This window comes from Denticeps clupeoides, unplaced genomic scaffold, assembly GCF_900700375.1.
Source record: "Denticeps clupeoides unplaced genomic scaffold, fDenClu1.1, whole genome shotgun sequence".
Classification (NCBI taxonomy): Eukaryota; Metazoa; Chordata; class Actinopteri; order Clupeiformes; family Denticipitidae; genus Denticeps; species Denticeps clupeoides.
The window spans coordinates 817,176-844,022 of NW_021629784.1; the positions used below are offsets into that span (position 1 = coordinate 817,176).

Here is a 26,847-nt window from a genome sequence, read left to right on the forward strand (position 1 = left end):
GACGTCGGGGGTGGCAGGAAGGTGGGGTAACATGGGAGATCGTCTTGGCAACAGAAGCAGGCAAACTCAATGGCAGGTGAGGGTCGTGGTCACGATGTAGAATCCGTCCAGAGATCGTCGTAACCAAGGCAAGGCTCGAGGACAGGGACAGGCAAAGGTTGTGGTCGTGGATTCTAATCATCTGGGCGTGGGTAAATAAGGCTGGCGTCTCTGGGAACGAATTCAACTCAAAGAGAGCGGGCAGCACCGAGTATAAGAGTCAGGTAACCCAGAGGAGACGCTGCCCGCTCTCATTTCCGCTTCCGGGTCACTGTCTCCCCGGCTGGTCTGGTGCTCCCTGGTGGGCTGGAGGTGTGTCACTTGGCTGTGACACTAAATCTGATAAATAGAGTGTTCATAAGAGTGTACATGTAGTGCAGTGCAATGCTAAGGTGATTCGCAGTGTGACAGTTTAAGGAGGGAGATGGCGAGGGGGAAGAAGCTGTTCCTGTGTCGGGTGGTCCTGGTCTGCAGGCTTCTATAACGTCTGCCAGAGGGCAGCAGGTCAAAAAGTCTGTGACCAGGGTGTGAGGGATCTGAGATGATTTTCCCTGCCCTTTTCCTGGATCTTGAGAGGTACAGGTCCTGGATTACAGCTGAGTTCCTGGAGGTACGGTCCAGGTGTACAGGGAGAAGAGCAGTGGGGAGAGGATACGTCCTTGAGGGGCACCAGTACTGAGGGACCGTGTTCCAGAAGTGATCTCCCCCAGCCTGCTTCCCGTCTGTCAGGAATCTGGTGATCCACTGACAGGTAGCAGGTGACACCCTGAGCTGGAAGAGTTTGGAGGTGAGTTCAGGCACAATGGTGTTGAACGCCAAGCTAAAGTCCACAAAGAGGATCCTGGCGTAGGTTCGCGGGCAGTCGAGATGTTGCAAGATGTAATGCAGTGGTGACCTAGAGAAGCGGCCCTGTAAATGCAGAGGAAAAATTTCCTGTGTGCTGTGCTGCTGTGTATCACATGTGACAATCACTTCCATGGTTTATTGTTGTTTTGTGTGCAGAAGGTCTTGGTTGGTACACACACATCTTCACAGAAACTGATGTATGATGTCACAGTGTCTGTCATCTCATCCAGACGATCAGATGCAGCTTCAAAAACTGACCAATCAGTGCAGTCAAAACAGTCCTGCAGTTCCTGCTTTGCTGCATTGGTCCACTTCTTCACAGTTTTGAGTTGTTGCCTGTAAACTGGAATAAGATGGACCAGGCAGTGATCAGAATGTCCCAAAGCTGCCCGATATGCATCTTTTATGGTGGTGTAACAGTGGTCCAGTGTGATTTTTTCCCTGGTGGGGCAATCGATGTGTTGTCTGTATTTTGGGAGTTCGTGATTCAGTTTTGCTCTGTTGAAGTCTCCAAGGACAATAAAAAGAGAATCAGGGAATTTGGTGGTGATCTGGTCAGCCAGCGTGCACAACGCGTCGTTCGTGTCGGTCTGAGGAGGAATGAAAACTCCGACCAGAAGAAAGGAAGAAAACTCCGGCGGTGAATAAAACGCTTTGCAGTGAGTGGAGAGTGAGTTTCCAGGTTTGGGCTGCAGAATTTCTGTAAAACTGTGACATCAGTGCACCAGCCTCCGTTAACGTAGAAGCAGATTCCACCACCAGATATGCGGCCTGCGCGGTGGAGGTGGAAGACCGGCAGGTTTAGTGCCGCATCGGGGATCCATTCAGCAAGCCAAGTTTCAGTGAAGCAAAGAGCAGCAGAACATGCAAATTCATGTTGGTCCGGTCGAGAAGCAGCAGCTCGTCCGTTTTGTTTGGAAGGGAGCGGAGGTTCTCCAGGTGGATGGAGGGGAGCGCAGTGCGGAATCCCCGCTGACGATGTTTCACCAGCGCTCCTCCGAGTAAAATCTCCAAAAAACTTTCTGGGTTTGTGAAGAACACGCAGAAAATAAACAAAAAAAGAGAGAAAGTAAGAGGCTGCGGCGACAAATTGGATCATCCCCCAAATATACAGTCCCTGACAAAAGTTGCTTGTGTACAAATTGACGTCAAGTGTCGTTGAAATATATTTCTAATCAAAATCTTTTTTTTTTTTTTTTTACAACAAATGGCTCATTTTATTCCCAACAGCTTTTGTAATAATGTTTCAGTGCAAAACGAAACAAAAGAATTCTAATATTCAAAGCTTGGTAAAGCCCATTGAGTCTTGGAAAAGACATAAATGTTGTCGCCTTGTCATATGAACTTCACCTGAGACTAATAATGGATCAATTAGGTCTCAGGAGTATAAAAAGAAGCCCAGAACACAAGACCTTCACATCAACCGCAACTAGACCTCCATAAACATGCCTAACATTCACCCTGAGACTAAAGCGTTGATTATCAAGAGGCTGAAGACCAGATCCACTGCTGATGTGGGAGACACCTTCAATGTGTCTCAGCGTCAAGTACAGAGGATGTATTTTTATTAGTGGTGGGCCGTTATTGGCGTTAACGTACTGCGTTAACGTGAGACTCTTATCGGGCGATAAAAAAAAATATCGCCGTTAATCTATTCACAAAGTTGGGTTGGGAGCTGGGTCTATATTACACAAGCTATTGTGCCGGAGTTAAATGGTTAGATTTATAAGTATATTTCTTCTTTCTTGTGTCTTTTAGTTTCTTATTTCCTAAAGACTTTTATTTTGTTTTTGAGACCCGGTTCAGGTCTTTTAGCTGTTTTTGGTATTATTTGTCTGAGTTTTGTCATGTTTTGAAGACGCTCTCTTGAATGAAAAGTAAAGTTTCTTTGATTCTTGCTGCTTCTGTGGCTGCATTTCACCTCGCAGGGGTCCTTCACACACTCCTGCACTGAATAACCAGCCTTCTGCTGTCTGTTGTGTGCAACCAGTGAATGTTGCTGCCCTGCCACTAATCTGTTTTTATCATAATTACAATGTAAAACATTAAATATACAACTAATATGAATACAAAAAAAGTAATTTTTTAAACTTCATCTGTCGTTATTTAAACAACACCCAGCTATGCCTCGTTGCAGGTTTAAAGACGGCCAGCCCGCCTTAGACCAGTCACGCCCACTCGTTCTTGATTGGTCAGAACCCCCCTGTCATTCATATCCTGATTCGTTGGCGTTTTCTCCATTTACTTCCGCTTCGTCGTGAACACTTGCTTTACTAAACACTTAGAATTTTGATGTGATGTCATACTGTAATTTTAAGTAGATTTAATGTGTAGATATTTGTAGACATATGTGATGGAGTTTGATGTTCTTGTAACCTGTTTCATCCAAATTTAGTTACACATCATATCTCACTTCATAATGTGTAGTTTAATAACATCCACTATATTATAACTACGTATAACCAATTAGGCAAGTGTAAATAGTCCTATACCAAATACATAAAGCAATATTAAATATATTCAGTGACCATAGCAAACATAATCATTCAAAGAAATCTGCAAAAACAAGTCTGACAAAATAAATCTCTCAAATATTATCCTCTGTTTAGCACAGGGAAGCAGTAGGCAGCTTCAAAAACCGTAGCTGTCGTTTGTTTAATGTGCCTTTTCTCATCAAATATTAGTTAGTGCATCCTGACATTATTACAATAGACAGAGCTTCCCATTGGAGGAAAAACGTGATGGGCGGGGCTGGATATGGCATCTTGGAATGAGCACAAAGCTATGGAATGTTGTGGGATGAGCTTCAGTGAGAAACCTGCAGCTCTGTCTTCTCTCCAGATTTTGTTCTCAAACAGTCATCATTGGTTCTTAACTTGTGTAATGAACACAAGAAAATAAGAGGAATTTCCGCAAAGTTCTCTACTGGCCCAGCGTCTGTAATGTGTGAATACTGCTGATTTTGATCATTCAGCGGAGATGTGAGAAATGAAAATCTTGGTCATTCTCATCTGTCCCCTTCTGGTCCTAAAAATCGATCTTGCATCAGGAGGTTTGTGATTTTATATATGGTTCAACATTCATATATATGTGTGTATATACAAAAGTAATAGATTTTGTTTGATAAGACTAAGTGGATGAGTTTAATGCAAATAAAATCGTTCGGAATGGGCTATCTTAAATATTCATGAACACGAATAATAATTTTGTATTGTCCAAATTTGTCATCTTTATTTTTACCAAAGAAAATTAATGCATTGGAATGCTTATTTTTTTCAAATATTAGCTTGTCGTAACAAGTCTGTGCTGTTGGAACAGAAGCTTTTCAGCTGCTTGGCTCTTTATTTGTCTGGTCCTGTCGTGTTAAATGTAATTCCTCCGTTTCATGTGGCCTGTTGGCTGCTCACTGTATGACAGCAGCTCATAGTTTATAATCATATAACAATAACAAAAATGTAAACATTATTATTTATAAGAACTTCATTTGAACCGCGCTAGTATGTGAAACCTCGGCCATATGGGAGGAGCTGCAGTGACAAACCTGAAGCTCTGACTTCTGCCCATATTTAAGTGACGCTGATGTTCTCTACAATCATCATTGGTTATAAACTGTAATGAATGCAGGAAGATACAACCAATTTCCACAGGGTTCTCTACTGGTCTAACGTGTGTAACCCCTGATGAACTTGTCGTTTTAGGGCTATTCATCTGACAAAATGACAATTCTGCTCATTATTTGGTCAAGGGAACTTTTTAACCTCCAAATACACTACACACACTTTAAACTAAGAAGTACTTTTATGTTTCCTAAGCTTAAATGTCAGTTGTTCTTAAAATTGTTGGCTAAATGAATGGAAGTTGGTCTCAGTACTTTGGTTTCAAAAACTTTCAATGGACAGAAAAAAACTAGAAAACTACGACCCAAATACCCATATGGTTGCAAGGGAAGAGCTTCAATTATTCAGAAAATTTGTGATTGTAAATCAAATTGTTACCCTCTGGTAAATAGAAGTGGTCACTTCAGACGCCCTTATCCAGAGCGACTTACAATCAGTAGTTACAGGGTAGTCCACCATGGAGACACTTAGGGTTAAGTGTCTTGCTCAGAGACACAATGGTAGTAAGTGGGGTTTGAACCTGGGTCTTCTGGTTCATAGACGAGTGTGTTACCTACTAGGCTACTAGCCCCCATAATCAGTAATTATTAAATTATGAATCAGTATTGTCGCTTGACAGTCTGAGATCTGAAGCTGTCAGCCAAACCCATCATGTAGATATGTTAATATTTATTGAACATAGAATAGCAATTTATATTTTAATGTGTTTTATTTCAAATTATTCACACAATACATTTAATAGTATAATTAATCTTTGTGGGGAGTATTGAATATATTTTTGCTGTTTTTAATATCTAAAATATTATTCAGTAGTTATATTTATCCCCCTTGAAGAAGAGGGTCATTTAGATATTTTTATTGATTATTTTTGTTCCCTGCAGTATTTCTACACTGGAGTGACGCAGGGAATTAACTTCCCAGAATTCACGATTGTCGGCATGATGGATGGAGAACAGTTTCTGTACTATGACAGTAACATCAGGCAAGCGATTCCCAAGGTGGACTGGATCAAGAATAATGAAGGACCAGAATACTGGACCAGACAAACAAAGAAATTTCAGGCACATGAAGCCGACTTCAAAGTCGATATCGTTAAACTGATGCAGGGTTTTAACCAGTCAGGCGGTGAGTAGAAATCTAAACCTGGTTGTATATCTATTATTATATAGGCATTATTTCTTATTTTAAATACATTTAGTATGACTGTACCCGGTCTCAGATTTTCTTGTGCTTATTCCACATTAATTTCAGGTTAACATGAAACACAACAAACATAGAGAAGCAATAACCTTGGTGCATCTACCAATCCCACCACAGAATAAAAGTTACCCTGTAACCCTGTAACCCTGCCCTTTATACTCATCACCACAGACTACAGTTAACCAGCGCTGCTCACTATTACATTATTTTGTCGTACAAATAAAATATGTATAAATAAGAAGATGTATAAATTATTCATGTTGAAGTTTAATCACAGAACACAGTGCCGGGTTTTACTGCTGGGGTCCATCAGTACTGGGCATCCTAGAATTTTCCTGCAGTCCCTCTGAGTAAAAATGTACTGGAATTGACCTCTGACCTGATCTCCATGTTTTTGCTGAAAACTACAGAAAAACACAAAACAACTGCTTTTTAAAGAGTTTCTCTTTTAAGTTTTAGCACGAAGATGATTCATATTAATAGATTTGGTCCCATTTTTTATCAATACATTGTTAAAAAACACAACATTTTCCAGTATGATTAATGCAAGGCAGATTAATGCAAAACAACAACAATAATAAAACTTTCTTTACAGGAATCCACACTTTTCAGCGGATGTACGGCTGTGAGTTGGATGATGAGACTGGAGCTACAGATGGACACATGCAGTATCGTTACGATGGAGCAGATTTTATCTCACTGGATTTGAGGAGCACATCTTATGTAGCTCCAGTTAAAGAGGTTTTAATCACCAAACAGGAATGGGATGGAGCTGAAGCTGAGTACTGGAAGAACTACCTGACCGAGACTTGTATTTACTGGCTGAAGAAGTATGTTCACTATGGGAAGATCAGTCTGGAGAGAAAAGGTACAGCAGCACACAGAACAACGAGAAACACAAATGCTGAGACAGTTCGTGTATTATTAAGATCAGAAAATATTCTTATTGTTGTTTATATTTACATTCTGTTCCCAAACACATTAAATAAGCAAAAACATCCAGTAAAACTGATGATGTAAAAAATAACATTTACTAACAACACAGTAAAACAGAGACAAAACTTACACAGGAATCATCTACAAATTTAAACGTATTTAAATGTCTGAAGATGGTTGGAAGATCTGCTGATATGAAGACGTTCTGTTTCTCTTCCAAATTCTCTCCCTGTCCCCCTCCTCTCTTCCTGTCTCTAGTCCCTCCTCAGGTGTCTCTGCTGCAGACAGACTCCTCCTCTCCAGTGGTCTGTCACGCTACAGGTTTCTACCCTGATAAGGTGAACATCAGCTGGCAGAAAGATGGACAGAAGCTGCATGAAGATGTAGATGTTGGTGAGACGTTGCCCAACCATGACGGAACCTTCCAGAAACGTGCAGAACTCAAAGTGACCCCTGATGTGTGGAAGAAGAACCAGTTCACCTGTGTGGTGGAGCACAAGAGTGGAGACCCAATCCACATGATCCTGACTGAGGAGAAGATCAGGACCAACAGTGCAGGTACAGGAGCTTCTAGACAGAATCATCAGTCTTCTTGCTTTAAAGTCCCTTTGTTAGAAGTGTTTATAGAATCAGTTTATAATAAAGTGTGGTGGAGAACATTTCACTCTTTGGTGCTGAGGACTAAACATTTTATAAAGCTCTTATTCAAGCCAGAATGAAGTTGGCGCTTCAAATGTGCACATCAATAATGTTGTTTATACATTTATTAATATCAAGGTCAAAGTTCATCAAAAATCTAATCGACAGTCCATTTCAACTCTGCACCTCCTCACCATTTTTGCATCTTTCTTGCTGGTCGAAACGCATCACCTGACCGCTCATTTACTGCGCAAGTCAGTGTAAAAACCTGTCTGGTTCGGGCAAAGATCTTCAGCTCCATCTGCACCTAACGCGCCACCGGGTGGAATGCCGGGCATTACAGGACAAGTTCTAAGAAACACATTCATAATTAGGATTTTATTTTGGCAATTCTGAACAAATCTTCGGCAAGCTGGATTAGGTTGCCCCCCCGATCTAAATTCACCCCCTTTTATGCCTCCATTATTGACCATTTATTTGACTTGAATGTTATTTTTTATTACACACATTTCCACCAACCCGTCTAAACACAATTTTTTAAAACACAAAACATAGATGAATTCTTAAAGTGACACATGTAAGAAACTGAATTTTAATAATGTATAATTCAAACTACTCATTAAGCACAGAATAAGAAAAAAATAAAAATTACTATAATATTACACCTAGACTCAGACTTCACTATTGAATTTAAAGTACTGCTATTTTGGCAATTTGTCAAATTCAAGTGGTCCAATGAAGATTATTATTATTATTAATTATTAATACATGTTAATATTGACCCAGTGCACACTCCACACAGTCCAGCATAAAAGTGATTTTTACTTTTCCTGCAGGTAATAATGTTCCAGGCATCGTTGCTGCAGGTAATAATGTTCCAGGCGTTGTTGCTGCAGGTAATGATGTTCCAGGCATCGTTGCTGCAGGTAATAATGTTCCAGGCATCGTTGCTGGGTTGGTTGTTGCTGCTCTCGTTCTCATCGCTGTGGTTGTTGGTGTTGTGATGGTTGTGAAGAGAAGATCAGGTGAGAGACACAGCAAACAACATCAGTAACTTCTACACCAGACATGGTGTCATGTGGGGAAACTACTAATCAGTAAAATACTAAAATACTTTCTCTTCTCTTTTATACAGATTACAAGAAGGCCAGTCGTGAGTATTACACTCATCTCAGAAATTACTTAATATTAAGACTTTATTTTAACTTGTACTTAAACATAATTGTCACTGTGTGAATTTGGTGACGCACTTGCAGACATTCTTGGAGCGGCGGAACAAGCCATCGTACTGGGAGAGGACACTGGACGAGCTTTGGACATTCTTCAGAGTTGTTTGGTCTGTGACAGGGAGGCAGGAGGTGAGTGGGAAAGGGAGTGGAGCGGCGGGGGGGGAGCTCTGGCTCCATGGGGAGCAGCGGGGAAGGAGGTGAGGGGTTGAGGCTGGGTGGACCGGGGCAGAGGAGAACAGGAAGACGGCGGGTTTGAGGACGGTTCGGGAGCGTGAGCTGGACAGGAGGAGGTCTTGGGTGGCAGGAAGGTGGGTAGCATGAATTATCGTCTTAGCAAAGGGGGCAAACTGAAGGTCAGGGACGGGCGAAGGTCTCGGTCACGAGGTTCAGTCAGTCAGGCGATCGTCGTATCAAGAGCGGCAGCAAAACTCAAAGTTGAGGACAGACAAAGGTCGTGGTTATAAGGAACGGTTTTGTCAGGCGTAGGACAAGCATTCTAGCTTCTCTGGGGAATAAATTCAACAAAGAGGGTCTCCTCTGGGTCTCCTGGCTTTTATACTGGGCGCTGCCCGCTCTCACTTCCCCTCTCTGGTGGACTGGAGGTGTGTTGGCAGTGACAATAACTTGTGTGTAACTTAAGTTAATGTCTAAATTTGTATAGTTGTGCTTTAATCTAAATATTTTCTGTTCATCTAGGGTCTACTGCAGATTCTGCTATGATCTGCTCTGATACGCGGTCTAATAGCTTAGCAGCATCTGATGTGTCTCTGGACAAATAGTAAGTTATTTAAACTTATTTACTGGTGTCCAGATTCAGTCTTTAACACAGATGTTCTATTTTCCACAGGAAATACTGATCCAGTTCAACACTGCAGTTCACTCTGTGCTCCCCCATTACAGTCTGGTTTGGTGGCTGCAACAACACAGAAAATATAATTTATGCTCAATATCTGTGAAGGTTCTCGGTCATCCAGGTTATGGTGATCTCAAAAAAAGTTATTTCACTGTCAACTAGAAAGCCCTCTGGAATGGAAAGGTGAAACGTTGTGAAGGATCCATAACAAGTCTAGTTGACAGTGAAATGTTCTCTTTTTTCCCCTCTTCTCTTTGCCAGTAAAGTAAGATGGAAAAAGTTGTCATTAACATTTTTAACTGTAACTTAAAATCCTGGGTTTCAAGATGTAAACAGTTTATCAGCGGTGTTTCATTGTAATAATCACGATAAAAGTACGAAATGGACAGAAGTGGACGTCATCAAGTTTGATGTATGTTATACACCACTGGGACAGAATGTTGTGTGAAAAAGAATGTTGTGTGAATTAAAATGAAAAAGAATCGTACAATCGGATAAAAAAACAAAAAACAAGAAAAGCATTCGTTTCCAACCCTTTATTCAAAAACAGAACCAAAATCTTTAGAAAGTGCACAAACATGTTGCTCCTTGAGCTGTTATAATAATAATAAAATAAAATAAAAATGGACTAACTCAAAAAACATACACATGTATGCTTTACATCTGCCAAATATAGACTTTTTTTTTTTTTTTTTAATAAAGTGCCACCTGAGCTGCCAGAACGATAAATAATTTATAAAAAAGTAAAGAACAATACAAATCAGAAAATTTAACAGGATTTGTTTGAATGTCAGAACTTGTTCTCTACACTACACTGCAGATGCACACACTTGCAGATGCACACACTCACAAACTCTCACACTGACACACACACACACTGCAAAAAATGATTTTCTAACTTAGTAGTTTTGTCCTGATTTCAGTCCAAATCTCTAAAAAATCTTAAATTAAGATACATTTACTAGACACATGAAATAGCATTAGAAATGATGTCTTGTTTTCTGAAAAAACATCTCAAAATTAAGTGATTGTTTGTTTAAAACAAGCACAATTATCTGCCAATGGGGTAAGAAAACTAATATTAATGAGATATAATCTCAAACAGAAGTTTTAAGCATCACTTAATTTTCTCATGCCATTTTTCTTGTCTAGTAATCTTGATTTAAGATTTTTTAGATATTTGGACTGGAAACGAGACAAAATTACTAGGTAAGAAAAGCTTTTTTGCAGTGTAGCCATACATGACAACAGATTGAAAAATGAATGGTTCAAAAAAGGCTAGTGAATAAAAACAGTTTTAGTCTTTTAATGCAAAGTAACTATAGCACCCCTGCTTTACTACTGTTATTAACAGTAGGGATACAATAGGCGAGTTGTCCACACGAAGACGCAGAGAACAGTCCGAACGCTGTTTCATCCCCCCCCGCCACACCTGTAGGTGGCGCTGTAAGTCCCCGTCTAGTTCTCCTCTGCGGCGAGGTAAATACCAGTACCAGGGACATTACGTTCCTCACTTCAAAACGGAACAAAAGTAGGATTCTGTAGCGACTTCCTCTGCTGCTGAACTCCCTTCCTCCTCATCATACACACGTTTCAGGTGCTGGATCATTGCCGTGGTGCTCCCGTGCCGTGCCATGTCGCTTTTGCATATTTTCGCGCAGATTTCTCTGCCTCCGCTTGTTTTTTTTTTTTTTTGCTCCGCGCTGTCTGAGGCGCCAAACTCTGCTAGCATCTGTGCGCGAGAGAGACCGAGTGTGTTCACTCCACTCCGCGCTTTTTTTTTTTTTAATGATGAAACATCTTCGCGTCGCGCGACACAATGCATCGATTACGAAATTCGTTGCCAACTCTTTTAGTAATCGAATTTTAACGATTTAATCAATTCGTTGTTGCAGCCCTAGTATAATCCCATCCTGGACCCTCAACTCCTCTTGCAGGTGGGACGTGTGAAAGTGGCGGTGATGTTACTGGGAGACATTTTTCCTCCTCGCCTGTTGTCTCCTGGCCGTCCTTGTATCCCCTCTGAGCGCAGCTGCTGCCAGATGTTCTGGTTGACAGCAATGTGCTCCAGGTTCCCCAGCTCGATGTTGCACCTCTTTACTGATATTTTCAGTAGGTCTGTATTGCGCTTCTTTTGACCTCCAGCAGAGATTATAATATTTCCATCGCAGTTGATGTCTGATAATCGTTGCCTCGATACTCATACAGCCGTCTTGCTCGGAATCTCTGTATGAGTAAACATGGCTGACATACTTGGTCACAGAGCCGTGGTGAAACAGGCCTCTAAAAGTACGCATGCTTCTGTCTGCAGGTCTGTGAGTTTGTAGCTGGTTCTGTGCTGCATGACTTGTGAGAGATTCTGTACTTCTGTGTATGAACTAGTGTTGGGCCGTTATCGGTGTTAACGTGCTGCGTTAACGTGAGACTCTTATCGGGCGATAAAAAAAATATCGGCGTTAATCTATTCACAAAGTTGGGTTGGGAGCTGGGTCTATACTACGCAAGCTATGATGACTTTCACCTTGATATTTTAGCGCGGATGTATAACTAGCCGAATTGCACTGTAGGGGGCGAGAACGAGACTTCGAACTGTGAAATGACCACATCAAACGTGACGTGGTAACATGGATGCATAATAAATTTATTTTTAAGAAGCTTCCCAATGGAAACCTTGACAAGACTAAGGTTGTTTGCACCTTGTGCTAAGCGGAATTAGTTTACTGTAGGAGTTCTTCCAGTCTCAAGTACCACCTAAACGCAAAGCATCCGTTAGCTCATGCGGAGGATGCCGGGCCAAGTACTGATGTAGTGCAGGGGAAGAGTCATCGTCAAACTATGTTTGAGTGCAACCGAGGCAAGTACATCTTATTGAACATAATTTATTTTCATCACCAATTATCATAGTAGAACAGCTTTCTCAAGCAGTTTGTGATGCATTTTGGAAACTGGAGATGAGCTCCTGGTCTAATGCGCCACCTGGCTTGAGAAACCCGTTCTCAAAGACTTACTTTTAGTCATTATTTGGGTAGCACACATATTCTGAATGCCTTCGGAAGAATTCAAATGAGCCATTTTAATCTAGATTAATCTAGATTAATTCCAAGATTACAGTGAGATTAATCTAGATAAAAAAAATGAACACTTTTGTGTCTGGGTTTGAACATGTTATTAATTATTAACCAGACTCTGAAGCCAGAACCTTCCCAGCCACAGTGAGTAGTGATGCGCCCCTGTAATTTACACAGGTGACCTTGTCACCCTTAGATGGTGACCATGCTGGCCACTCTCTCCACTGCTGTGGGATGTTCTCATCTGCCCAGGCCTTGCTGATGTATTGGTGAAGTGCTGGTGGACGGAGGTGACCCCCCTGAAGGTAGGTATTTGAAGGTATGAAGTCAGTGTCGGGGGGCTTGTTGCATCTCGGAATGTTGGAGGCTGATTGAGGCTGGTGATTCGTGGATATTCAGGCAGGTCACTCAGAATGGTGCGGTCAACATAAGCATCCATCTTGGAAGGTCTTTTGTTCTGGTCTTTCAGGTTTTTATGATTGTCTAATGTTTTCAGCGGAGTGGTGCTCTGGGTCTTTTTCTCCGTTATCGCTCCTTTTCTCAGGAGGGAGAACATTTCTGCCTCCAGCACATGAGCTGAGTCCCCGGCTGCAAGTGAGGAAACAGCCCGCGGGGGTCATGGCGCGAATTGCAGCCTGTAGCCTTTCCACACAGCGGCCAAAACTGCGGCCAAAACTGCCCTGGCCCAGGGACAAGGATCTACTTCCCAGTGAGAGAGAAGAAGCCTGACGCCTCACACTGCACAGACACAGACTTGCCGGGCACAACAAGAGGGAGCGGGTTGGGGAAGATGGGGACAAAAGAAAAAAAAAAGTATATCTAGCATAAATGTAATAACAATATATTGTGTACAAGTCTTATTCAGGTGAATTTAATTTTGTAGGGTTAATATGACAAACCACAGTCACACATGGGGGCTTGGGTTTTTATCAGCATATAACTCACTATTTAAGTTCAGACCTGCCTGAGGGTTACTTTACGTTTTTCAAGTGAAAAGTTCTTGGGTACCAAGATTTTCCATGATTTGAAGTGGGACACCACATCCAGGAAATAGACCCCTCACACCCTGGACGTAGTCTTTTTAAGCTCCTTCTGGCAGATGGTATAGAAGTCTGTACACCGGATCCGACAGACACAGTAACAGCTTCTTCCCTCACACCATCACCCTCATGAACCGGGTTCCATATCCAATGCTATTTGGTCTACACGCCATTCTTGCACTGTTGGTATTAAACTTCATGTGTAGTGTGTTGTCTTGTTAACTTGTGTGTTAATACACTTTACCAGGAAACATGATTCAGATTTCTGTATGGCTAAACTCTGACCAACTTGTTCTGTTGCTAACCCTCTCGAGGCAGGCGTTGCTGATTTGCAACTGTTAAAAACTAACTCCCTGATTCCCCCACATAAATATTTTAAGATTTTTTTTACTCAGAATATCCACTGCAGGACTTAGTTGTGCGCTAGCAACAAACAGTTTCCCACTTGCTCACCAGATGTCAGTGCTGTCTCACTTCCAACATGTCTGCTTCCTTGGAGTCACTGAAACGGATTTTCTCTGCATCAATTTCATGTAATTATCACTATCAACCTCGATTAATTTGAAACCAAAAGTGTATAAGAATAATCATGAGTACATATAGATACAGTATATGCAAATTAGTAGATTTTATCTCCTAATTTGCATATACTGTATCTATATGTACTCTATATGTACAACGGGCCAATGTTGCAAATCTGCAACAACTCAGAATGCATTGCATGTGAAGGTCTCTCTAAAAAAAGTCAGGATTCTATTGTACTACCCCATATGATAATTTCCCCCAAATATAGGATTTTTCCTGTTGCTAAAAGTTCATTTGAGCCTGAAAGGGTTGCCTAATCTAAATATGTAAATGCAGTAATAATTAGTAGGGAAGTTCTGAATATTATTCAATGTAGTGTGAAACTGGAGATATCCACAGCATCGTCACAGCTGTGTAGGACCACGTGATCACCGTGATTCATCTGTTGTCACTTGAGCCGCGCTTGTAGTGAAATGTCGGGGTGTGTGAGGAGCTTCGGGGAGGAGCCACCTGTACCTGCAGCTCTGACTTCTGCCCAGATTTTCGTGACGCTACTGGTCTCAACCAACTGGTTCTAAAGTCTGTAAAGATCACAGGAAGACATGAGGAATTTCCAGCTCGACTAAGGTCTGCAGCCCGTGAGGATCTAATCATCGAATAATCTGTCAAAATCATGGTCCTGCTCGTCCTCATCTTTCATCTTCTGGTTTTTAAAAGTGATCTTGCATCAGGAGGTTTGTGTTATGCTCAAATTATTAAAATGGTTATAAGGTTAAATAGTCATATATATGTGTGGAGTTTTCTGTGCTGTTAATATTTAATATGAAAGTGAAGTGATTGTCATTGTGATACAGGTGCACATAATGTTCTTGTGATATTTAATATAGATTAAATCCAGAACAGAGAATACTAAATGATGGGAATTTGTCAGTTCACAGCAGCATCATGTTTGCAGCATAAAAAAGCTGAGCTTATTCAATTAAAATGACTTTAGACTGGACTCACAAAACTATGAATGAACTCATGTGGAGTTATGTACTTAACAAATGAAATAACTGAAAACATGTTTTATATTCTAGTTTCTTTGCTCTGATTACTGCTTTGCACACTCTTGGCATTCTCTCGATGAGCTTCAAGAGGTCGTCACCTGAAATGCTTTTCCAACAGTCTTGAAGGAGTTCCCAGAGGTGTTTAGCACTTGTTGGCCCCTTTGCCTTCACTCTGTGGTCCAGCTCACCCCAAACCATCTCAATTGGGTTCAGGTCCGGTGACTGTGGAGGCCAGGTCTCCACTTTTTGTTAAGTACAAACCTAATTGGAAAGATAACTATAAGTAAAATGTTACTTTTCAATATTTTGCCGAGAATCCTTTGCAGGTAATGATTGCCTGAAGTCTGGAACCCATGAACATCACCAATTCCTTCTTTGTGATGCTTTGCCAGGCCTTCAATAGCTGTCTTCAGTTGTTGCTTGTTTGTGGGTCTTTCTGTCTTAATTCTTGTCTTGAGCAAGTGAAACGCATGCTTGATTGGGTTGAGATCGGGGCAGTGGTGGCCTAGCGGTTAAGGAAGCAGCCCTGTAATCAGAAGGTTGCAGGTTTGATTCCCAATCCGCCAAGGTGCCACTGAGGTGCCACTGAGCAAAGCACCGTCCCCACACACTGCTCCCCGGGCGCCTGTCATGGCTGCCCACTGCTCACTCAGGGTGATGGGTTAAATGCAGAGGACAAATTTCACTGTGTGCATTGTGTGCTGTGCTGCTGTGTATCACATGTGACAATCACCTCACTTCACCTGGTGATTGACTGGGCCATTGCAGAATATTACACGTCTTTGCTCCTGGGTTGCTTTTGCAGTATGTTTTGGATCATCTGTACTGTGAAACGCTGTCCAATCAACTTTGCTCCCTTTGAGAATAAAGTATATTCCTCTATATACACTTCAGAATTCATCCGGCTGCTTCTACAGTTAGTGCAGAATTATTAGGCAAATGAGTATTTTGTCCACATCATCCTCTTCATGCATGTTGTCTTACTTAAAGCTGTACAGGCTCGAAAGCCTAGTGCCAATTAAGCATATTAGGTGATGTGCATCTCTGTAATAAGAAAGGGTGTGGTCTAATGACATCAACACCCTATATCAGGTGTACATAATTATTAGGCAACTTCCTTTGGCAAAATGGGTCAAAAGAAGGACTTGACAGGCTCAGAAAAGTAAAAAATTGTGAGATATCTTGCAGAGGGATGCAGCACTCTTAAAATGGCAAAGCTTCTGAAGCGTGATCATCGAACAATCAAGCGTTTCATTCAAAATAGTCAACAGGGTCGCAAGAAGCGTGTGGAAAAACCAAGGCGCAAAATAACTGCCCATGAACTGAGAAAAGTCAAGCGTGCAGCTGCCAAGATGCCACTTGCCACCAGTTTGGCCATATTTCAGAGCTGCAACATCACTGGAGTGCCCAAAAGCACAAGGTGTGCAATACTCAGAGACATGGCCAAGGTATGAAAGGCTGAACACAATCTGAAACGTCAAGACTGGGCCAAGAAATATCTCAAGACTGATTTTTCTAAGGTTTTATGGACTGATGAAATGAGAGTGAGTCTTGATGGGCCAGATGGATGGGCCCGTGGCTGGATTGGTAAAGGGCAGAGAGCTCCAGTCCGACTCAGACGCCAGCAAGGTGGAGGTGGAGTACTGGTTTGGGCTGGTATCATCAAAGATGAGCTTGTGGGCCCTTTTCGGGTTGAGGATGGAGTCAAGCTCAACTCCCAGTCCTACTGCCAGTTTCTGGAAGACACCTTCTTCAAGCAGTGGTCTGCATCCTTCAAGAAAAACATGATTTTCATGCAGGACAATGCTCCATCACACGCGTCCAAGTACTCCTGAGCGTGGCTGGCAAGAAAGGGTATAAAAGAAGAAAAACTAATGACATGGCCTCCTTGTTCACCTGATCTGAACCCCATTGAGAACCTGTGGTCCATCATCAAATGTGAGATTTACAAGGAGGGAAAACAGTACACCTCTCTGAACAGTGTCTGGGAGGCTGTGGTTGCTGCTGCACGCAATGTTGATGGTGAACAGATCAAAACACTGACAGAATCCATGGATGGCAGGCTTTTGAGTGTCCTTGCAAAGAAAGGTGGCTATATTGGTCGCTGATTTGTTTTTGTTTTGTTTTTGAATGTCAGAAATGTATATTTGTGAATGTGGAGATGTTATATTGGTTTCACTGCTAAAAATAAATAATTGAAATGGGTATATATTTGTTTTTTGTTAAGTTGCCTAATAATTATGCACACTAATAGTCACCTGATATCCTACTAAAATAGCTCAAAGTAAAAACAAACTAAAACATTCAGCTTTGATATTAATGAGTTTTTGGGTTCAATGAGAACATGGTTGTTGTTCAATAATAAAATTATTCCTCAAAAAAACAACTTGCCTAATAATTCTGCACTCCCTGTATATTTTGTCACATCATCAGTAAACACAAGTGACCCAGTGCCATTGGAAGCCATGAATGCCCATGCCATCACTCTGCCTCCACCATATTTTACAGAAGATGTGGTGTGCTTTGGATCATGAGCTGTTCCAATTCTTCTCCAAACGTTCTTCTTCCCATCTTTCTGGTGCTGGTTGATCTTACTCCAAAGAATTCTGTTCTAGAACTGGACTGTTTTTTGGCAAAGTCAATGTTGTTCTATTTTTGAGGCTGATTAATGGCTTGGACCTTGCGGTGAATCCTTTGTATTTACTCCCATGAAGTCTTTTCTTTATGGTAGACTTAGATTCTGATACACCTGTTTCCTGGAGAGTTCTTCACTTGAGTGGAAGTTGTGAAGGGGTCTTTCTTTAAACTGCTTAATTGACAAGGAAAGAACCCATTAATTAACGAGGGAATAGCCTATGCAGCCTTGTGTTTTTTATTATTAATAAATTAATTTTTGTTAAAATTTTTGTTTTAATATTTATTTACAGGTTCTCGTTCCCTGCAGTATTTCTACACTGGAGTGACGCAGGGAATTAATTTCCCAGAATTCACTGCTGTCGGCCTGGTGGATGGAGAACAGTTTCTGTATTACGACAGTAACACCAGCCAAGCGATTCCCAAGGTGGACTGGATCAAGAATAATGAAGGACCAGAATACTGGACCAGAAATACCCAGAATCTTCAGGGATCTGAAGCTGCATACAAAGCCAATCTGATTACAGCGATGCAGCGTTTTAACCAGTCAGGCGGTGAGTAGAAATCTAATCCTGGTTTTAAATAATAAATGTCCTGAATATCAGCACATCCATATCTGATTTTTATTCAGTTCAACCGTCCTTCCTGTCATAGAAACAACTGAACTCAGACCAATCTGTTTCCCCTGCAAACATGTCAAACATTTTCTGGCTAAACTTGGTACTAAGCATGAAAATATTTTACTTTCCACAGTAACTACTCTGTACTATTCTGTCTGTGTCTGTGTGTGTGTGAACACAGATTAAACAGCGAGCCAAACTCGTTTTTCACGAGCCAGGAATAAGACCGTCCTGCTCCTTTATTACTTCACTTCGTGCAAAGACCAGTGAGAACCAAATAAAACAGAAAAAAATATTAATTTCGTGGCCGCACAATCTGCTGAAAGCCATAAATGAAAGTCCATTACTTCCACAGCACATCACAACCGAAAAGCATCATGGGATGCAGATTACAAACGTGTCAAAATAAAGATGCACAGTCTCACAAGATCTTACAAACACAAAGTGTTTTTCCTTAATAAACATTTATAATTTCTAACATTTTCCTACAAAATTTTATGTGAACATTAAAACTAACATAAAAACATTACCCCTTTTCCTAAGGGCAGAACAGTGCTAATGAAAGTTGTGCATATTAATAAAGGGTTTAAAGGTTATGTCTTAAAATGTGTGTTTAATCATGAAAATTTCACTTTGTGAGATTATTTCACATTAATATGAGTTCCTCTAGCCTGTCTATGGTCCTGCAGTTGTTAGAAATGGCAGTAGATGTAAACTCTTTTTTTGGTCATTCTGCTGTGCCGTTCAGACAGCGGCAGTTCAGATGGTCTGATCTGGAATTTGTCCCATTATGTCATGGTGAGGTCCAGCTGAAAAAGAAACTCGAATACAAATACAAATACTTATTTAATTAATATCAATGTACATTACAGTAGCATGTTCAGTACCAACATTTCTACACAGGGAATTAAATTTAGCAAAAAGTGTTTTAATTCCACACTTAATTTCAAGTTAACATGAAACATAACAAACATAGAGCAGAAATAATTTACCAATCCCTGTAGCCCCGCCTACCACAGACTACAGCTTTCCAGTGTTACTCACTGTTACATTATATTATCTTACACAATAAAAGATCACAGGATTCAATCACAGGATACAGCAGCAGGTTTTACATTTATATTTACATTTTTTACAGGTTTTACTGCTGGGGTCCCTCCTCCAGTCCTAAAATGAACTGGAGACGTCTGACCTGATCTTTTTATTTTTTCTGTTGTAAACTACAGAAAAACATGAAACTTTTGCTTTTTAAAATAATTTATTTCATGTGGTAGCATGAAGATGATTCATATAAATCCTCATGTAGTTTATATATAGTAAAAAAAAAAACATTTTATAAAATTATATAAATTTATATTTTAGAAAATTCACCAGATGAATACAAAATAATAACAATAAAAAAACTCTCTCTCTCTAAGGAATCCACATTGTACAGTCGATGTACGGCTGTGAGTTGGATGATGAGACTGGAGCTACAGATGGATACAGACAGTTTGGTTACGATGGAGCAGATTTTATCTCACTGGATTTGAAGAGCACATCTTGGGTTGCTCCAGTTCCACAGGCTGTAATCACAAAACAGAAATGGGATAGAGCTGAAGCTGAGCATAAGAAGAAGTACCTGACCGAGAAATGTATTTACTGGCTGAAGAAGTATGTTCAGTATGGGAGGATCAGTCTGGAGAGAAAAGGTACAGCAGCACACAGAACAACAAGAAACACAAACACTGAAACAGTTTATATGTTATAATTAATGTATGATGATTAACAAACAGATGAAACAAAACAAGGAAAATGGGGATCAGCTAGAAATGTGCATCTCTGAACCTCTTATGTGCTGCAGTTGTATTTGGAGTGTAAACTGGCAGGTAGATGTAGTGAAGTGTTGAATATAAAATGTGTGTTTGTTGGATGTTCTGCTGATATGAAGACGTCCTGTTTCTCTTGCAAATTCTCTCCCCTGTCCCCCTCCTGTCTTCCTGTCTCTAGTCCCTCCTCAGGTGTCTCTGCTGCAGACAGTCCCCTCCTCTCCAGTGGTCTGTCACGCTACAGGTTTCTACCCTGATAAGGTGAAGATCAGCTGGCAGAAAGATGGGCAGGACCTGCATGAAGATGTAGATGTTGGTGAGACGTTGCCCAACCATGACGGAACCTTCCAGAAACGTGCAGAACTCAAAGTGACCCCTGATGTGTGGAAGAAGAACCAGTTCACCTGTGTGGTGGAGCACAAGAGTGGGGACCCAATCCACATGATCCTGACTGAGAAGAAGATCAGGACCAACAGTGCAGGTACAGGAGGTTCTAGCAGCAGACAAAATCAGTTTCCTCTTTGTAAATTTCTTTTGACAGAAGTGTGTACAGGATCCTTTACAAGAAAGTGTGGTGGAGAGTATTTCACTGTATGGTCATGTGAACAGAATTAAAAGTCGTTTGATGTTTTTGTACAATAACAATGATAATGAGAAATGAATGATTTAATTATTATATATACCCTCCAGACTGACCCCTTCTATGCTTCCATTATTGACCATTGATCTGAGTTTAATGTTACTGACAGCTCTGTTACAAATAAGTAATCAGAAATACATCAATACCCTTTTACACACATTTATACCAAACTGTCATGGCCAACACGCCTCCAACCCACCAGAGAGCGCCAGACCAGCCAGGGAGACAGAAATGAAGGCGGGCAGCGTCAAGTATAAAAGTCAGGTGACCCTGAGGAGACGCCGCCCTCTCTTTGTTTGAGATTCTTCATCAGAGACGCTAGCTCACTTACCCACACCCAAGTAATTTGACCCATGAACTACGACCTTCGCCTGCCCCCGACTTCGAGAATTCCCTGACCCCCTTGAGACCACGACGGAACTCCTGGCCACGACTTCTGCCCGTCCCTGACCTTGAGCCTGCCTGCCCCTTGTGTTAAAACGTGAATTCAAGCTCCCCCACCTTCCTGCCGCCCAAGACGTCCTCACGTCCAGTCCACGCTCCCGGACCGTCCTTAAACCTGCCAGCCTCCCGCTCACAGACCAAACGCCTCCGGTCCTCCTTCCCAGCCCGTCCAGTGTCCTCTCCCTGTAAGACGGCTTGTCCCCCCGCTCACAGCATGTCTGCAAGTGCGTCACCGATTTCACCTCGTGACACAACCTCTAAAACAAAAATGTAATCACATTTACACAACACATTTAAAAAGCATCTTATAACCATCTTAATATATTCTATATATTCTACCAGTAAAATAGTTCAAACTGCACATAGCATAATAGCATACCATAGAGCACATTATAAAAATAATACATCTGGATTCACACGTTTATTTACAGGTTTCTACAGGCTTATTTCACAGGTTTTTACAGACATTTAGTTTACTTCTATTTTGGCGACAGTTTTCCAAATTCAGGTGGGCAATATCCTAAATGACATTAAACATTTTAATGTTGCCACCACACTGACCCAGGACACACTCCACACAGTCCAGTATAAAAGTAATTTACACTAATCTTTTACTGCAGGTAATAATGTTCCAGGCATCGTTGCTGGGTTGGTTGTTGCTGCTCTCGTTCTCATCGCTGTGGTTGTTGTTGGTGGTGTGATGGTTGTGAAGAGAAGATCAGGTGAGAGACGCAGCAAACATCATCAGTAACTTCTACACCAAACATGGTGTCATGTGGGGAAAATACTAATCAGTAAAATACTAAAATACTTTCTCTTCTCTTTTATACAGGTTACCAGCAGGCCAGCCGTGAGTATTACAAGTTTTTTTTGTTTTAAACATTTGTACTTGTGGTTAAATTTCAGTATTTAATATTTATATAAAATATTTACTAAACACATATCTAAACATATTTATATGTAACAACAATTATTGAAAATCTTGCTGATATGTAACTTTTTTTCTGCTCTTCTATCTTCGATCAGATCCTGATCAGAATGTGCAACAAGTAAGTTTTTTATCTTATTTTCACAATCATTATCACAGGAATTATGACCAAATAAATTAGTTTTCTTTAATCTAAACATTTGTTGCTTTGGCGGATGCTGATTAATATCAAATCTGGGCATCATTCTGTGCCAAACCATGTTCTTTCTAATGTAATGTTGTAGGATTTCAGTGCAGCTATTTCCTTTTGTATTGCTTGTACCCACTTACTGCAGACACACCTAAAATCTGGATTAGGTTAAATGTGAAATGCTGTAAATGTAAATGCCATTTCGGAAAGACGCAAAATGAGATTCAGCCAAAGTGTTAAAATGAAAGTGCTCTTTATTCTCTTGATCACTGGATATTCGTCCTATTGGTGGCTCATTTGTTCCTTCTTTATTTGTACCCATATCTAACCTGCACATTCAATGAGTGGATATCCTTCAAATATAATCATTTCTGTCTTTTTCCTGTCACCCAGGGATCTGGTGAAGAATGTGAGCCACTGGCAACTCCTGAATCGGTGCCCCCTGCCTGCTCCAATGCAAGTGGAACAGAGGTGGGATTTTCATATTATTTTACCATCTACAGTAGGGGTGTCCAAACTGCGCCCGTGATCTATTTTTCATAAATCCACAGCTAATTGTTGAACTATAATGAAAGATGGCCCCATACATTAAATTTGTTCTCAACTCTATTGTACTTCTTAGTTTCAACACAAGGTGAAGCCACAGAGATATGATCAAGGCAACATCATCACACAACAAGTTTAACCAAAGAAAGATTTATTCACCTCAAAAAATTAGGTGTTTGGTAATACCAAACACTTGGCAGGGTGATGAGTAACATTAGCAGATGATTAAACATGTTAATATTTTACTAGCAAATGAAATTAGTAAAAAAAAACTATTTATAAATTCAAGTTATTCATGGCTGGATTTTGTGGGGGTCATGAATCCCCTTAATCCTTCCACATATAATGCTTATGGATGGACTCTATGAATCGCCGCATGTCAGCCAATATCCTTCACCTCTAGTGAAAGATATTCACCATTCATAGATGTTTCTGTAAGTGGTCCTTAATGAAAAAGATTGGACACCAGTGATCTACGCAGAACATAGTGAAATGAGACGACCCTTCTTCAGGACCATGGTGAAACACTACAGACTACAGTGCAGTGTGAACAATTACAACTGCTGTTATCTCCCTTTCACTCGCCACAGTGGCTCAATCTGTCTGTTTTTTTTTACGCTGGATGCATCTTCCCGGAACCATCACCAAGAAATGCATGGTCACAGTGGCTGGGTTAAGAACAAGTAGGAGAGTAATTATACAGCAGATTTGCATGATCATAAAATAAGATGAGATAAGACCAACCTTTATTAGTCCCACAAGTGGGAAATTGCATTTGTACAGCAGAAAGTGGATAGAAACAGAAGTAATAGCAGCAAAAACAGAGGTAAATAACAGCAAAATAAAATAAATATGTACAAATGTATAATTGAAATCTAGACATGTGCAATGGGAAAGTAATGGGTAAAATGGGTTAAGGGTACACCTGAACAGTTGGTAATTATCGTGATGTATTTGAAGTGTGTGTTTGTTTGTCTGTGAGTGTGTGTGGTCAACGGTGAGGTCTATATACCAAATGTAAAAAAAAATTGATGATAAAGCATAATACTTCTTGGTATTTTGTAGCATGTCAACCTCCAGACTGATAAAGAACAAGCACGATATTCTACCCAGGCTGCACCTGAAACAGCCCCACCCACCTTCACCAGTCCTACATCTGAAAAAGTAGGATTTTCAAATTCCAATTTTATTTGTCACATACACAGTCATACACAGTATGATATGCAGTGAAATGTTTTTACGACTGCTATAGACCTCAATATTGCAAATATTGCAAGTATTCAAGTGAACCAATATGCAAATATTGCAAACATAACCAAATATTGCAACAGGCAGGGTGAAGGTGTGCAAATGTGTAAAGTGAACATTTCTGGGGGGGGTAAAATCCAGTTTTATTGTCCAGTGGTCCAGTTGTTCCTTAATGTACATCACAAAAGAGCACAGTAACAAGTGATTTCAAAGAGTTGTTCCCCAACATAACCATACAGTAAATATATATAGTCAAAGTATTTTTTTGCTTATTTTTTTGGTATTCTGTTTCCTGTCACCCAGAGGACTGAAGAAGGAGCATCTACTGATACAACAACCACACCAGCCAACCAGTCTGCTCCCAGAAGCGGGTCAGAAGCCACAGCTGACAATATCTGTGCCTCTGCCTCCTCTCTCAGTGTTGCCGGGTCTCCTGTACACGACAGCTGCCCCGGCCCTACTGCACTTTGAAAACAGTAATAAAACCATCTGCAGTAACACAGATGTTTAGTGATATCATCAGTATAACATCGCAAGGACAATATTCACAGAAAGTATTATAAAAAACACAGCCAAAAGAACAGTACCAGCTAGGCATGCAGCTCTGACAGCTTGTGTTCCTTGATCCCAAGGAATTTACACTTGTATAGAGAAAAAATTCCATGTGTCATAGAAGTAAATGAAAACTACATAAACATAGTACTTTAGATCACAATTCAACTTGATTAATTAATTGCAGATTTTTTAATCAATTGATTGTTTATATTGTCTCATATATCATTTAATTAGGTAAAGATCTGTTGTTTAAAGCAGAATGTATTCAGAATTTATTCAATATTTCAGTTAAATGAAATAAGAATCTGGAAAGATTGTGGACTGGATGTAATGTGAAATATGACTAGAAGGGCATCTTGGGACAAACAGAGCCCAGGCTGAACAATTCAGAGGCAGCTCCTACTCCACTGCCATAAGACTGTTTAACATTATGGTGCTCTTGAATTGTTGACTTGTGTACGAGTTATAGGTCATAATAAAGATCAGAATCATTTTGACATGATCTGACATGGTTTCATTATTTTACATCACAAAAACATTATCATTTTAATAGAGGTGTGTATATTTGTACAACTAACATGTGAGTGATCTATAAATACCATTATCTTAATTAACCCAGAACCTAATCTTTATCTTTAAATCTGTTAATCAATTATCACAGATCCATATAGGTAATGTTGAGAACATCCTATAGAACAATATGTGTTTCAAAAAGACCCCAGTGAGTTTATTCACAGCTTCTCTTTGATGTGTGTTGTGTAGATGTTGAAAGAACGGGTGTGGGTGACATCAGCTGGTACAAACCTGGTTCTCTGGTCTCTACACATATTATATTAAAAGTATTTTATGGTTTAAACTTCTGTCAGACTTTATTGATCTACTGGGTTAAATTTATTCCATCCACACCTATAATTTGGATAAGGAGCTATTTCAGTGTAGTCTGCATGCTGCTGTCTGCAGGAGTTCATGTTATCTGCCCCCAGTGAAGGTTCATGCATTGCAGTTCACATTTTAGCATCATAAAAATGCAGAACATCAATGAAGAAACAAATATAAAACTGTCACGGGTGGGCTGGACATGGCGGTGAAGGAGGACGCATTCGCACGATCACAGGACAGGGGTTTAATACAAACTACACACGAGACAAGGGAACATGAACACGCACAATGACCCGATGGTGAATAGACACGAACAGGATAGTTTTATACAATTATATAAATAGACACCAGGTGAACACGATCAGGGAACATCACACGAGACGAACATGAAACTCCGGTCCGGACCCCGGATCCGGAGTATACCCCTGCCGGTCCGGATCATGACAAAAACCACAATTTGAACTTGGTTCATCTGTCAATATTTGAATCACACATGGTGTATTTGTGGAGGCGTTTTATAATTTCCACAAAGTTCTCGACTGGTCCAACGCCTGTAAAACATGAGGATCGAATATTGATTAATCTGGCAAAATGAAGATCTTTGTCATCCTCATCTGTCCTCTTCTGGTCCTTAAAAGGGATCTTGTATCGGGAGTTTGTGTTTTTATATATGGTTCATCATACATATAAATGTGGAGTTTTACTATGTTGCTAATCTTTTATGTTCTAGTGATATCAGAATGGAGAACCTAAATGGGTGAAATAAATCTGATGGACCAGGACGGGTTTTATAAGATTCTGCTCCAAGTTTTCATCCATTGAGCTGAGTACCAGCAGTGATATAAATAGATAATAACTGGTAAAATGTCATGTGTTTGATATATTTTAGGCCAAGTTCAGAATGTCTTTACAGCATTTTATGAACATGACAGTGTTCATATAACTAGGAACTAAAAATGATCTGTTTTGGTGGCTGCTGAAATGTTCTGGCTGTTTGTTCACCAGAAACTGTGTTAACATTCACATCTGCTGTCTGTTTATTCATAGTCGTCTCAGTGTAGGACAGTTAATATCCTCACTGGCTGTGTATTCGCAGTATCGATACGTCTTAAGTACATCTTATGTCTGGGCAAGGATCAGACATTAAAAATATATAGTTTAAATAGTTTTATTCTTTTTAACATTTCATGATTTTATAGCACATAGAGGAAATGAAAATGTAAAGCACAAGTGAAATATATCATGAAAATGAATTATGGTCATTTTCCGGGTTGAAGGTGAAGTGTAGCTACCTTTACCTTTAGTACTCATTAC

At 40.4% G+C, this 26,847-nt stretch overlaps 2 protein-coding genes across 3 annotated transcripts; both read left to right on the top strand.

The window, feature by feature from the left end:
• Positions 1 to 3,688: 3,688 nt before the first annotated feature.
• Positions 3,689 to 9,877, top strand: LOC114774178 (major histocompatibility complex class I-related gene protein-like). 2 transcript variants are annotated; one of them, XM_028966091.1, is made up of 9 exons: positions 3,689 to 3,937; positions 5,384 to 5,627; positions 6,298 to 6,570; positions 6,897 to 7,196; positions 8,114 to 8,302; positions 8,413 to 8,430; positions 8,534 to 8,635; positions 9,203 to 9,284; positions 9,354 to 9,877. In XM_028966091.1, coding segments are annotated over exons 2-9 (1,152 nt in total). In that variant the 5' UTR covers positions 3,689 to 3,937; positions 5,384 to 5,440; the 3' UTR covers positions 9,355 to 9,877. The 2 variants fall into 2 exon arrangements, with proteins under 2 accessions (XP_028821924.1, XP_028821925.1); XM_028966092.1 differs by having other exon boundaries at positions 8,114 to 8,203.
• Positions 9,878 to 14,591: 4,714 nt separating this feature from the next.
• Positions 14,592 to 25,156, top strand: LOC114774173 (BOLA class I histocompatibility antigen, alpha chain BL3-7-like). Its single transcript, XM_028966082.1, has 10 exons — positions 14,592 to 14,726; positions 17,969 to 18,229; positions 19,714 to 19,986; positions 20,285 to 20,584; positions 21,808 to 21,909; positions 22,020 to 22,037; positions 22,214 to 22,236; positions 22,699 to 22,776; positions 23,917 to 24,015; positions 24,403 to 25,156. Exons 1-10 carry the CDS (start codon positions 14,666 to 14,668, stop codon positions 24,568 to 24,570), a joined length of 1,383 nt encoding a protein of 460 aa, XP_028821915.1. The 5' UTR covers positions 14,592 to 14,665; the 3' UTR covers positions 24,571 to 25,156.
• The last annotated feature ends 1,691 nt before the right edge of the window (positions 25,157 to 26,847 follow it).